Source organism: Anabrus simplex, chromosome 8 (genome assembly GCF_040414725.1).
Source record: "Anabrus simplex isolate iqAnaSimp1 chromosome 8, ASM4041472v1, whole genome shotgun sequence".
NCBI classification, from domain to species: domain Eukaryota; kingdom Metazoa; phylum Arthropoda; class Insecta; order Orthoptera; family Tettigoniidae; genus Anabrus; species Anabrus simplex.
In genome coordinates this window covers 133,791,320-133,803,742 of record NC_090272.1, presented here as the reverse complement: position 1 = coordinate 133,803,742, position 12,423 = coordinate 133,791,320, and the positions used below count along the sequence as shown (strand labels likewise).

General features: G+C 37.6%; 1 protein-coding gene across 1 annotated transcript in view; it reads right to left on the bottom strand.

Annotated features, from left to right (window-relative positions):
- Positions 1-12,423, bottom strand: part of LOC136879338 (sodium- and chloride-dependent glycine transporter 2-like) — a 220,077-nt gene that overhangs the window by 33,977 nt on the left and 173,677 nt on the right. The window contains exon 7 of the mRNA XM_068229075.1: positions 3,634-3,871. Within this exon, the coding sequence (XP_068085176.1) occupies positions 3,634-3,871 (238 nt within the window). The remainder of the gene's footprint in view (positions 1-3,633; positions 3,872-12,423) is intronic.

Here is a 12,423-nt window from a genome sequence, read left to right as displayed (position 1 = left end):
TTTTACAGAAACACACTCACCGATTACTCCCGGCACAACACTCAATTTACTGATTGCATCTTCCACTATAGGCACAGATTCATGGAGGGACAGTCTAGAAGTTTCCAGCTTTGTAATACTGTTTGGAATCCAACTAGAATGGCTTGTAATGTATGCAGTTGATAAAGCCACCTTCGAATCTTGAAAGGCACTCATACACTCATGCACGGATGCTGTATTTTCAGGAAGAAATGTTTCCACCACTGACTTCACTGCCTCAAAGTTATCATTAAAGAAGTTCACAGCTTCTATCCATGTTCTCCATCAGGTGATCACAGGCTGTGGAGGTAAAGGCATATATGGTAACAATTTCTTGTAGCACTGTACGCTGTAGAGAGATTTGTGGAAAATGTTTCTTGTTGCTGATACTAAACCATAACTTCAGGTAAAAATAAATTTATGGTCTCAGCTACTCGATGTAATCCATGTGCCAAACATCTGAAGTGGACCATATTGGGGTAAAACACAGACAAAGCAACCACAACTTTTAGCGTATAGGATCCGGCATCTGAGGAGAGTACCAACATGTTTTCTTCGTTAATCCCTAACTCTTTAAGTTCGTTGTTGATGAATCGCAAAACTGTAGTAGGATTTGTCTGTTCCAGTGGTTTGCAGTAAATTAAATAAGACTTACACAGAGCCTCTGGATCCAATTTACTTCCTAGGAGATTTGCAAATAAACGACCCAAGCCATCGGTCGACTCGTCAACGGCAATCCATATGTATGAATCGCCAAGTTCAGCTCTAATCGTTCCCATCGTGTCAATGTAGCAGGAGTTGAAATAGTTTTTCCAAGTGCTGATTTATCCAGAATACTGAAGTTGCAATATTTGCATAGGAATCCTTCAAACTTTGGCACTCAAAGTTTATATCATGCTATGTTTCCAGTGACCATTGTCACGCACAAATCTTTATTAAATTCACTGGCATAAGACAAAGAAGGTGCCAGTGCTTCTTATGTAAGAACAACTTGTTTCTTCAATGGAGCATGTTTTTTATTTCTCACATCAAGATCAGTTTTTAAATTCTGTTCTAATTGTGACTTCATGGAGCACCCAATACATTTGTCACACACTCTGCATTACACGATTTTACCGTCACTTGCAAAGGCTTCATCAATCTAAATAAAATATTTTAACTTTGACGCTAGTTCGGATGCGACTGGTACCATAACGATTCACTAACAGTGACTCAGAATATGGTTTGAGTAAGTGTTTTCTTTCACGGGTTGTTTTTGCCAAGCGGTCATCCCATCCGCAGGGTAACCTTCACTTTGTGTCTTTCTCCGTAATAGCAGCAACATGTCATTGACCCACCCTTCACACTGTACCGTTATTGCGTATCTTCAGGATATTCACAAATGATAGGCGTTGCATGGGATGGGACATACACCAAAACCAAATTCACAGTTGAATAAGAGAATAAAGCACACTTACCTAAATCAGTCCCAAAAGGATGTCATGAGAAAAAAAGACCAATCAACTGGGCCTGAAGAGGTTAAGCGGATTAAATTGAAAATGAGAAATTAGTAAGAGGATTCAAGCTGGAAGCTGTCTCTATCATAGTGTAAGAAACATGTTATGGGACAAAGATGTGCCAATGGAAGCAAAGGAAACTATGTACAAGGTGTATTACGTACCCATAACAACTTATGGAGCAGAAACTTGGACAATGACAAAGAAGGGTGAGAGTCGAATACAGGTAGCCGAAATAAAGTTCTTGAGGAGTGTGATACAGAAGAGTAACAGAGACACAATAAGGAATGAGAAAATCCAGGAAGAAATTGGAGTGGAAGAAATGAATGATAGAATAGAGAAGAGCTGATTAAGATGGTTTGGGCACATAAAGCGAATGAGTCATGAAAGAATGCCCAAAAAAAAAAAAAAAAAAAAGGATGGAAATGCAAATGGAAGGAAGAAGAGGCCATGGACAACCACGATTAAGATGGAAGGACACAATCCAATGCAGTATTAGAGAAAGAAACCTGGACTGGGACACAGTGTTGGAAGAGGAGTGGTGGAAAGACCGAAGAAAGTGGAGAGGAACCATATTTTCCCCTACCCAGCTACAGCTCAATTATGGGAAATGATGATGATGATGATGATGATGAAAGAAGGTTCTTCAGCTTTTCTCACAGTTAAAGAGAAATTTTAAATAAGGCACTATGTACCACCCCATTTTCTTCAATACCTCCCCAGTAATTTGATCACTCCCTGCTGCTTTTCCTTGCTGAAGCAGTTGGATTTCTTTGAAAATATCCTCATTTGTGAATGAGAAACTTCTTGTTTCCTTATGTGTCTCTCCCTGTCTATCTTCTGTTTTGGTTTCCAACTCCTGACGATCTTCTACTGAATCAATTAATTCCTTACTAAATAGATTTGCTTTCTCAGTATCTGTTAAAAAGTGTACACCCCCTTCTCCCACCATTGTGGGAATTTGGATTCCTTTTCCCTTTCCCTTTGTGGTCATTACTCTCATGAAGTATGCCATTTATGTAATTCTCTTTTGCTTCCTTTTTCACTCTATTAATTTCCCTCATTAGCTGTTTTCTAGTTTCTCTATTCTCCCTACCCTCTTTGATTTTTCCTGTTTACTATTCTACATTTTCCATTTAATTTTCTATTTCCCCTCTATAATAAACAGGGTCTGCAATCATTTTACCCTTCTGAACAGGTACAAATGTCTTCTCTCCTTCCAAATGATTCCTTTAAATTTTTCCCAAAGTGTACCCACATTACTCCCTTCACTTATCCAACAACTGAATTGTGATTTAAGGTAAGTCCCAAGCTCATCAACTGTACAAGTTGTCTTGTGTGACCCTCTTATTAAGCCTTTTTGATACCAGTCCTACATCCATTATTACAACCTTATGGTCACCTATTCCTTCAATTACCTCAGTTTCATCAACAATTTCTCATGGTTTAACCAAGAATACATCTAGTAAGTTATTGAGACGAGTTGGTGCTTGTAATACCTGTGTAAATCCTCCCTCCCAAATTAACTTATTTGCCAGTTTCTATTCATGGGCTTCACTTCCCGCTCCATTCCATTCAACTTCAGGCAAGTTTAGATCTCCCCCAATTATTACCATATCACTATTATTGTCTTTATGAGTAGAATCTAGTATTTTCTCAAATATTTTCACGTCTCTTTCCAGGCCTATATGTTCCTATAATTCCCATCTCCTTCATATTATCAAAAACTAATTTATTCTCTAATATTTCATCGCTTTCATCGGTAAACCATTCATTTGAGTAGTAAGTTTCCTTCAGCCAAGGAGCTACACTGGTAAGAGCCTATGCATCACACAAATATTTCTGTTTAAATAAAAAGTGAAATATTATAATAGAGCCATTTGTGAGGAGTAGTCTGCTTAATACATGCAAAATGTGTGCTTGCAGTGTCAAAAGCAGTAAAGAAAAAAGTATTTTATAAATGGAAGTGGGAGACAATTAAAGTGTACTCATCCTTCTAGTTAGAAATGGATGCTCTCAGAATGGGTTGTGACATTGCACATCTCACTTTCAAAACTGCAAGGCCATGACTCTTAATGTGTTGTCAAACATAATACATTGTAGGAAGGTTAGAACTTACCTGACTTCCAAGACCCAGGATGTAGAGCATCAAGAAAAACAGGACAGACCATAGTTGTGGCAAGGGCATGCGTAGTACAGCTTCTGGATAGGCTATGAAGGCGAGACCAGGACCGGAATCAACAACATCGTCCACTTCCATATGCATCGTATAGGCCATGAAGCCAATAATGCTAAAAACTGCAAAGCCGGCATACAGCGATGTCAGCAAATTTGTGGAGGCCATTAACAAAGCATCACTGAAAAGCCAATAATAATTCATTTAACTTAATGACACATAAGATTTGGAAAACTTATATATAGGATGAATCAGTATGGATAAAACACTCACTACATGAAATACTAAATATATGGAAATAAGATGAGTGTGAAACACAACAAACACAATGGTTCTTTGTTTAAGGACATAATAATTAATATGTTTTACTCACAAAAGTACATCTAGTTGTCAGGTGAATGGAGACATATTGCAGTGCTATTCAGTCTAAACATTCATGGAGGAATAGTGTGTATCACCAGTGGAAGTGATTACATGGAAGAAAGATGGTGTACTCAATCAAGATTGTGTATTTTTAGTGTGTTAATGATTCTATTCCTTCAAACAATGCTTGCAGTTGTTTATGAGGAACTTTGGTGAAATCTGGTGATTTTTTTAAAAATGATACTGTTGTTATCTATTTAACATCCATTCTCACTGCTAACAGTTTTAACACCAGTTGTAGGCTTCTTTCTTGGAGGCCTTTGGAAAGGCAAGGTTTATGCCAACAAACCAAGAACAACTGAGGAAATGAAAACATCAGACATGATACTACTACATTATATTATACATTCAATAACATGGAACTTTATGTGAACATATTTCTTAGCAATTGTAGTGAGCGCTTCCACCACCTTCTTTGAGGTATTTCAGTTTGCCACTAGCCTAGTTACAGAGATCATTTTGTAAGTCATGGCAAGTGTGTTATATCCTTCTAGCATGTTAGAGCACAGTTAAACTAATATATATTAGTAAAAACCTGTGTTGCCATCTACTGAATGCTACTTACAGATAGTGTCTGTGTGCTGTTTAACAAGACACAAAATTGTCAGTATGTTACTGGCTGTGAATAGATGTAAGTTGAGCAATGATCATTCACAAAAATGCAGTTCTCCACGGCAGAAATTTATACCAGTGTCATGTGGAGCTAAGAGAAGCACTAGGTGACAGACCTTTGCCATAACAAACTACTGACACCTTGATATGTAGACACATAACAACTGTTGAACTGTTGCAGAGTGGACATCACATGTTTGCTATACAGAGGTGACAGTAACCATTAGCTAAAAGTGTGGTATACCAATTACTAGCCCTTTACATGCCCATAACTAGTACTTCAATTTATAAAATGAAAGAATCATTAATCATATCTTTAATTAATTTATTAATTTAATTAATTAATTCATTAATTCATTCATTCACTCATTCGTTCATTCATCATAGGTTTCCATTGTGAGGAAAATTCTAAAACAGTCGAGGATGATCTAAACCATGAGACATTAACATTCGTATTGCCTAAATACGGGGATTCTATGGACCACACAGTTGCTCAAGAAATCCAGAAAATGAAACTTTTTAGGGATTTTTTTTTTCTTTTATCTTCATTTACACAGTTCATTTTCTGGTTATTTTCAAACCCAGCCATGCAACGTCACATTCATTGCTTTCAGATTTTCTGACTCACTGTTGTTTTTCTTGCATCCATCACTGTCGCTGTCACCACTTTAGTGAAACAATTCTTTGCAATCTGACATTTCTGACTTACTTCTACTCACACTTCTGTTCATAATTTCAAAAATATCACCACTTGCTTATAACAGCCTTCTACACAACATGATTACTACTACTAACGTTCGATGGGGACAGGCGTGTGACAGGGATTCGCAATAAATGTCAAATAGAAGGTGAACTAGCGGAGATAACTGAACACAGCCTTTTATGAGAAAGAGCAATTCTCCCTCTTTCGGACGGTACATAACACATCATGCAGAACACTTGCAATACATGCTCTAACATAATCAAGCTTTTGAGTACATGCCAATGAGTTAACAGTAGACAGCCAATGGAAGGGGATTATTCAAACATCTGGATATTTCTGTGTTAACAGTGTTCAGAATTTTATAACAGCGCTTGCAGATGTGCAAGGTTTGTGCTCATTTTATTCATAACATAGCAACGATTTGTCTTTCAATTGCCTCTTGCCATTAGCTCCAGCACCCAGACCCAATTTGGTGCTAGCATAAAGAAGCACAACTCCACAGGCCTTCAAATGCATGCAGAGGATTTACGTTGCTGCTGTCTAATGAAAGGTAACACAGTTATAAGTTATGAAATGACCCTCGTATGTCATACATGTCATACATTAGTGTTATTCGAATGTGAATTTCCAATTACGAGTTAATACAAGAAGTAACATTCAGTTTCAATAGAATTGCCCTGTAAAATAGATTTGCTAATTGTGCTTAACCTTTTCCGAATTAACTCTGAAATCAACTTATTTTCCACCATCCCGACCATAAGTTAACTGGGATTTCAAATGTCACACTCTCTCCCAGTCCCGAGTTTCGTCTGATGATGTAGTTTCATTGTTCACCATGAGGTGGTATCTTTTGACAGTGCTCTGTAAATACTAATTATAATTGCATATGGCCTCCAGAGAGGCCTGGTGTAGGTTTTTCAAGTTTACGCCCATGGTGGGCAACCTGCACTTCTGTGAGGATGGAGCCCTACCTACGATGAAATCTAATATTGAAGATGGCACAAACACCCAGACCTCAAGTCAGAGGAATTAACTAATAAAGGTTAAAATCCTCAACCCAGTTGGAATTCAAACCCATGGCCCCTTGTCCAAAGGCCAGCTTGTTAAACATTTAAGCCAAGGAGCTGGGCAATACCCTGTGAAAACGACAGTTGATTCAATTCATCACTTAGCAATATTCTGACCATAATTCTATTCCATGTGTTCAGTGTTGAGTGCTGTCTTCTGTCTTCTTACATCTCTCTATCCAGGCATAATGAAAGCATGATGGAGGTCAGATATTGTTGAGAATGGTAATAAGTGTGGCTTTTATAATGATAGTAAAAATGAGTTTGCAGTGAATAAATCAGTGAGAACTGAATGCACAGTTGTTCAGTTCTGGTGAAAGAGGCAACAGATAACAATTGTTGATGTTTCCCTTCTATGATTGTTCAGTAACTTTGTAAATAATTTTTCAACTACTTAGCCCATTTCAGCCATTGTTAAAACATCCAGAAGAACCCAGGATGGACATCGATGAGGGTGAATAAAACTTGGTACTGGAAAGGTTAAATTTTCTGCTATAATTCCAGGACCTTATGAGAAACCTACATGCTACATAACAAAATTAAAATTGGATATAATAAGGTAAGGATACACTATATGACTTACAGTGTTCATGAAAACATACAGGGAAGATTACTGGTTTGTATTTAGCTTAACATCCCCAGAAGAGAGCAACATATTTCTTAGAAAATTACTATTTAGGACAAAATTACTGTACTTCATACACAGACAGTTTTCTTTTTTAACACCAAAGAAAATGAGCAAAAGTTAAATACTATATGCTACAAGTAGAAATCTGGAAAGGTTTGACTTATTTTCTTCTAGGATTATTAACAGTAAAAAGTTATAGTCATGTCATTTTCAAATACTTGAGCACTATAATAGGAGAAAAACAAATTTGAAATTGTTGAATCTATATTTATCAATATATAAACAATTTAATATTTCCTGACTGACAAACCATAGTTTCGTCCAGGAGCTGACATCTTTCTTACAGAATACACTGCATTAGCTTTGCTGCATCTAGACTGAATTTCACTTACTATACCACCATGCTTGGGTAATACACATCATAATTACTTGAAATGATCATTTGTTCCAGTTTTCTATTCTCAAACTGACATTCAATCTTCCCTAACATCATTTTAGTTTTGAAAATCATATAACATGCTTACTGAACCTCTTCAAGATCTCCAAGATGAGGTATTATTATGCTGGCTTTCTGCATTGTCTGCCATTAAGACCAAGTCACTGACATACTGTCGGATTTTTTATTATGGACACTCGAGTTTCTGCTTTAATTACAAATGAACCAATAGGCCTATTGCAATGCGAGTTATACCAATATATTCCTTCTTTAATCCTACATTAGCGTATATAAGACACATTGTTTTTGACGTTCATGAAGTATTTTTTATTTGTCGTTGTAATAAATATTGCCCGGGTTTTTGGCTTCTTCTCTAGGAAGCGTTCACTTAGGAATATATACAAGGAAAACTACTTGTCTGGTGGTAATGAAATTTTTATATGTTATAACCACATGTATTTGTAGTGTAATACTCAAGTTAAATTTTTTTCAGCAATCCTGAAAAAAGTTCTTATCATTTTTCTAAAGCAACTCTTTCTCAGCTCAGGATAAATGTACAACAGCAATCTTGGGCTTGTTTTGAAGCACTCAGTCATGGTTATCAGAAACTACAAAAACTGTAACCATACAGTTCGGTACCGAATTTATGAAGAGTAATATTGAAAGGAGGTTTTGTGTATGCCAAACCGTGCGATTAACAGCAGGCCGGATGGTGAAAACGAGCGCAGTGTTGCCGCGTTCAGTAGTAATCATGTGCGCAACGAACACAGTACACTCGCCCCGGGCAGTTGTGCAATGGAATGCCCATGACCTTGGTTTATCTGCAAGCTACTTTCAGTTGTCCTATGTTCTGCATGTTGGCCATGTCACTTCAAGATGCCTCCAAGACCGCCGTTATCAGAGGGTGAACTAGCAATGATTTTGAGTGCTATTTGTTTCTTTCAATGTGAGGGGGAAAAAGTAGGGGACAAGAGGTTCCCTGTGTACAAGAAGGTGGCAGAGTGTCTTGGATTATCGCTGTCATCAGTAAAGAGAGTAGGAGCCGCTTCAAAGGAGAATGATGGAAATACGTCATCCAGGTCAAGAAAGAAGCAGTGTGTGAGACCGGGGCGTCCGAAAATCCATCTCGATGATTTTACTTTGGGCACAATACGAAGAAATATGCACGATTTTTATATGAATAAGATATTTCCCACAATTAAAAGCCTCCATATGAAACTGTTAGAAAATATGCCGGATTTTCCTGATATGTCAATTTCTACGCTTTTGAAAGTAGTTCGAAGCTTGGGATTCCGATTCAAAAAACTAAACAGGAAACCAGTGCTAATGGAATCTGTGACAGTTGCTGCGTCCTGACATACCTACCTTAGACGAATTAGAGACTAAAGAGCACAGGGCTACAAGATCTTCTTTACAGACGAGACGTGGTGCGGACAGAACCATACTATGAAATATGGGTGGCAAGAAAACGTGGTTGGAGCTCTAGAAAACAACTTTGACAACTGTAATCTGTACAGAGGGTACATTCAGCAAATTTATGGATGGCGTGGAGGGTTCAAAACACCGTCTGGAGCTGGGAAACGCATCATAATTTTACACATCGGAAGTGAAGAAGGATATCTTGATGGTGCAGAACTTTGTTTTATTGGCAAGAAAGGCAGTGGTGATTACCACAATGAGATGAACTTGACTCATTATGAAGAATGGTTCACAAAAGTCCTGAGTTTATTGCCTCAAAGGTCGGCTGTCGTTATAGATCAAGCTCCATATCATACGATAGTCGATCCTTCATCTAAAAACCCGAACATGTCATGGCTGAAACCTGAAATTATATCCTGGATAACATCAAAGAATATTTCACTACCACCTGGAGTTGACGATTATAACAACTTAACAAAATCAGAGCTGATTGTCCTTGCCAGGCCTTATTTTCAAACACCGGTAAAGAAGCTGGAATAACTGACTAAACGACTTCGACCAGATGTACAGCTTATTTGGTTACCAGTGGCCCATTGCGAACTTAATCCAATCGAGCTCATTTGAGCTTACGTAAAAGGGAAAATAGCAAAAAACAAATATGGCTAACACATTAGAAAATGGTTCAGGTATGGAAGCAATTAACTCTTTATGCCGAGAAGCCTTACGTACCGTCACCCCTTAACTCTGGAAACAAAGCATTAAACACGCTAAGAAAATTGAAGACCACTACTGGGAAAAAGATGGACTGTCTGAAAATGTCCCTTATTTCGAGCCAGTCATAATCAACATGAATGACAGCAGCAACGATTCATCGGAACACAGTGATTTTTCAGACGAAGAAAATTGATAGAATTAAATATTGTAAATATATGTAAATAATAATGCAAATAACTCTTGTAAAAACTGTACAGTGTGATATTTCTAAATTAGGAAGTCAAGCACTTTTAAACCTGCCTTAGAAGGTCCAAAGCCCTTATGAGAAAAGGTGATGGGAAGTGGAATTTATAAGAGGAAATAAAATAATTAAAGGTTGAAAGTAAACGAAAAGCTGTGTTCGTTGCGCGCGTGATTACTACTGAACGCGGCAACACTGTGCCCGATTTCACCATCCGGCCTGCTGTTAATTGCATAGTCCGGCATACACAAAACCTCCTTTCAATATTACTCTTCATAAATTCGGTACCAAACTGTACGGTTACAGTTTTTGTAGTTTCTGATAACCATGACTGTGTGCTTCAAAACAAGCCCAAGTTTGCTGTTGTACGTTTATCCTGAGCTGAGAAAGAGTTGCTTTAGAAAAATGATAAATTTTTTCGGTGTGGTTGAAAAAATTAAAACTTGAGTATTACACTACAAATACATGTGGTTATAACATATAAAAATTTCATTACCACCAGACAAGTAGTTTTCCTTGTATATATTCCTAAGTGAGCGCTTCCTAGAGAAGAGGCCAAAAACCCGGGCAATATTTATTATAACCACAAATAAAAAATATTTAATGAACGTCAAAAACAATGTGTCTTATATACGCTAGTGTAGAATTAAACAAGGAAAATATTGGTATAACTCGCATCGCAATAGGCCTATTGGTTCGTTTGTAATTAAAGGCTAAACTCGAGTGTCCATAATAAAAAATCCGACAGTAGGCCCAACTACTTATTAGATTTCCACCTAACTGAATCCCTCTCTGCCATTTTATGCCAAATGATTTACATACATTATGAAATATAAAGGTGAAAGATTACAGCATTTTCTAGCTCCTCTAACTACTTTGAACAAGCTCATTCTACCATCAGTTCTCACTGTGGCTCAATTGTCAACATAAATGGCTTTGATTACCTGTAATAACTAGGGTTGGGATTTTGATTATATATAAATTATTGGCATGCATTGTTCAAACTTGAGACCAGTAACCTAGATGAAGCAACATGTTCCATGCTGCATATACAACCACTATCTTGCACGAGTGGAGCGTGTAAGCTAAAACCTCTAATTCTTCGACGGGGCATGTTTGAAGCAAAGTTTGCTGACTAGGGAGCATGACATTGTAAGCAATGTGGTTCATCCAGATATGAGTAAACCCTTCTTTACAAAGAGCAGAGGCTGGGAATTCAGGGGTATAAAAGGCAGATGGAATGGTTGAGTTAACCATTAGTTTTGAGCTAAAGTTCACCATGCCACATGAATCGACAGACAGCGTTATGGCTGAAATTCAAAACAGTGAATATAAACTAATCAAGAGAGTTAGGTTCAGTTCTGATGTCTGGAAGAAGTTCCTGCTTGTGGTCATTGCAGACATTCAGCAGACAGGGTATGATTCCTGTGAAATGTGCAATGCACTGTTAACACATAAATCCAGTACAAGTCATTAAAAAAATGTAAAAAAACACAGTTGCAAATTTAATACTAGCTCTTCTCACCAAGCACTGCCTAGCTATACAAAGCAAACCACAACTAGCGCGTGTGTTTTTATGCATGCCAAAGATTTCTGACCATTTAACACTGTTGCTGGAGAAGACTTTAATGAATTGGGGAAAGAACTCATTAATATCAGTGCTAATTTTGGCAAAGTAGATACTGTTGATGCGTTACAACATTCTTCCAACATTAGTACTGTGACAGTTTCGATAGGCCGGATGGCTCGAATATATGAACTGAGTGGCATATCTTGGAGTTAGTACTCTTTGGATTCACATTGACTTCACCTGTGGGCGTATTACTCTTCGAATTAATGGTTTAAGCCATAAGACTTTATCCTGGTGTCGGCGTACGATAAGCTTGTAGACCAACACCGGTTGTAACCAACCATGTGAACAACTTGTGATACTATCAAATAGCGTGCTAGAAAGGCAATGTGTATTCCAAAAATAATGATTATAATAATGATAATAATAACATTTCTGAACATTATCTTACAAGTAAAACCAGTGGGGGAAATTATTACAGTTGTTAATTTGATGAGATTTCCGGTCCGAGCATGCATGCGCAGAGCATCAAGGACTCCAGCTTGCCAGCTGAGAAGGGAAAAGTAGGTTACTGTGTCAGTGTGTGAATCGCCATACATGAGTCGTGTTCGACACGCCGTTAAAACAAGTACTTGGTTCGATAGCGGACGGCTATACTCGAGGATTGATTTGAGGAAGTTGAACTGTGTTAACATAATCGGATATCCCACAAATATATCATTTGGAATATTATGCTTGTCAACACACGTAACACAGCAGATGTCAAGTTGAGCTGCCTACATTGTTTAGTATTTGAACAATATTTCCAGGAAGTGTTGTGTAACAAATTTTATTAATCTTTATTGTACCAGTTTCAGCCTGAAATTCAAGAAAAGGATAGTTATGAATATCATCATGGTGATGTCACATACCGCTATGTG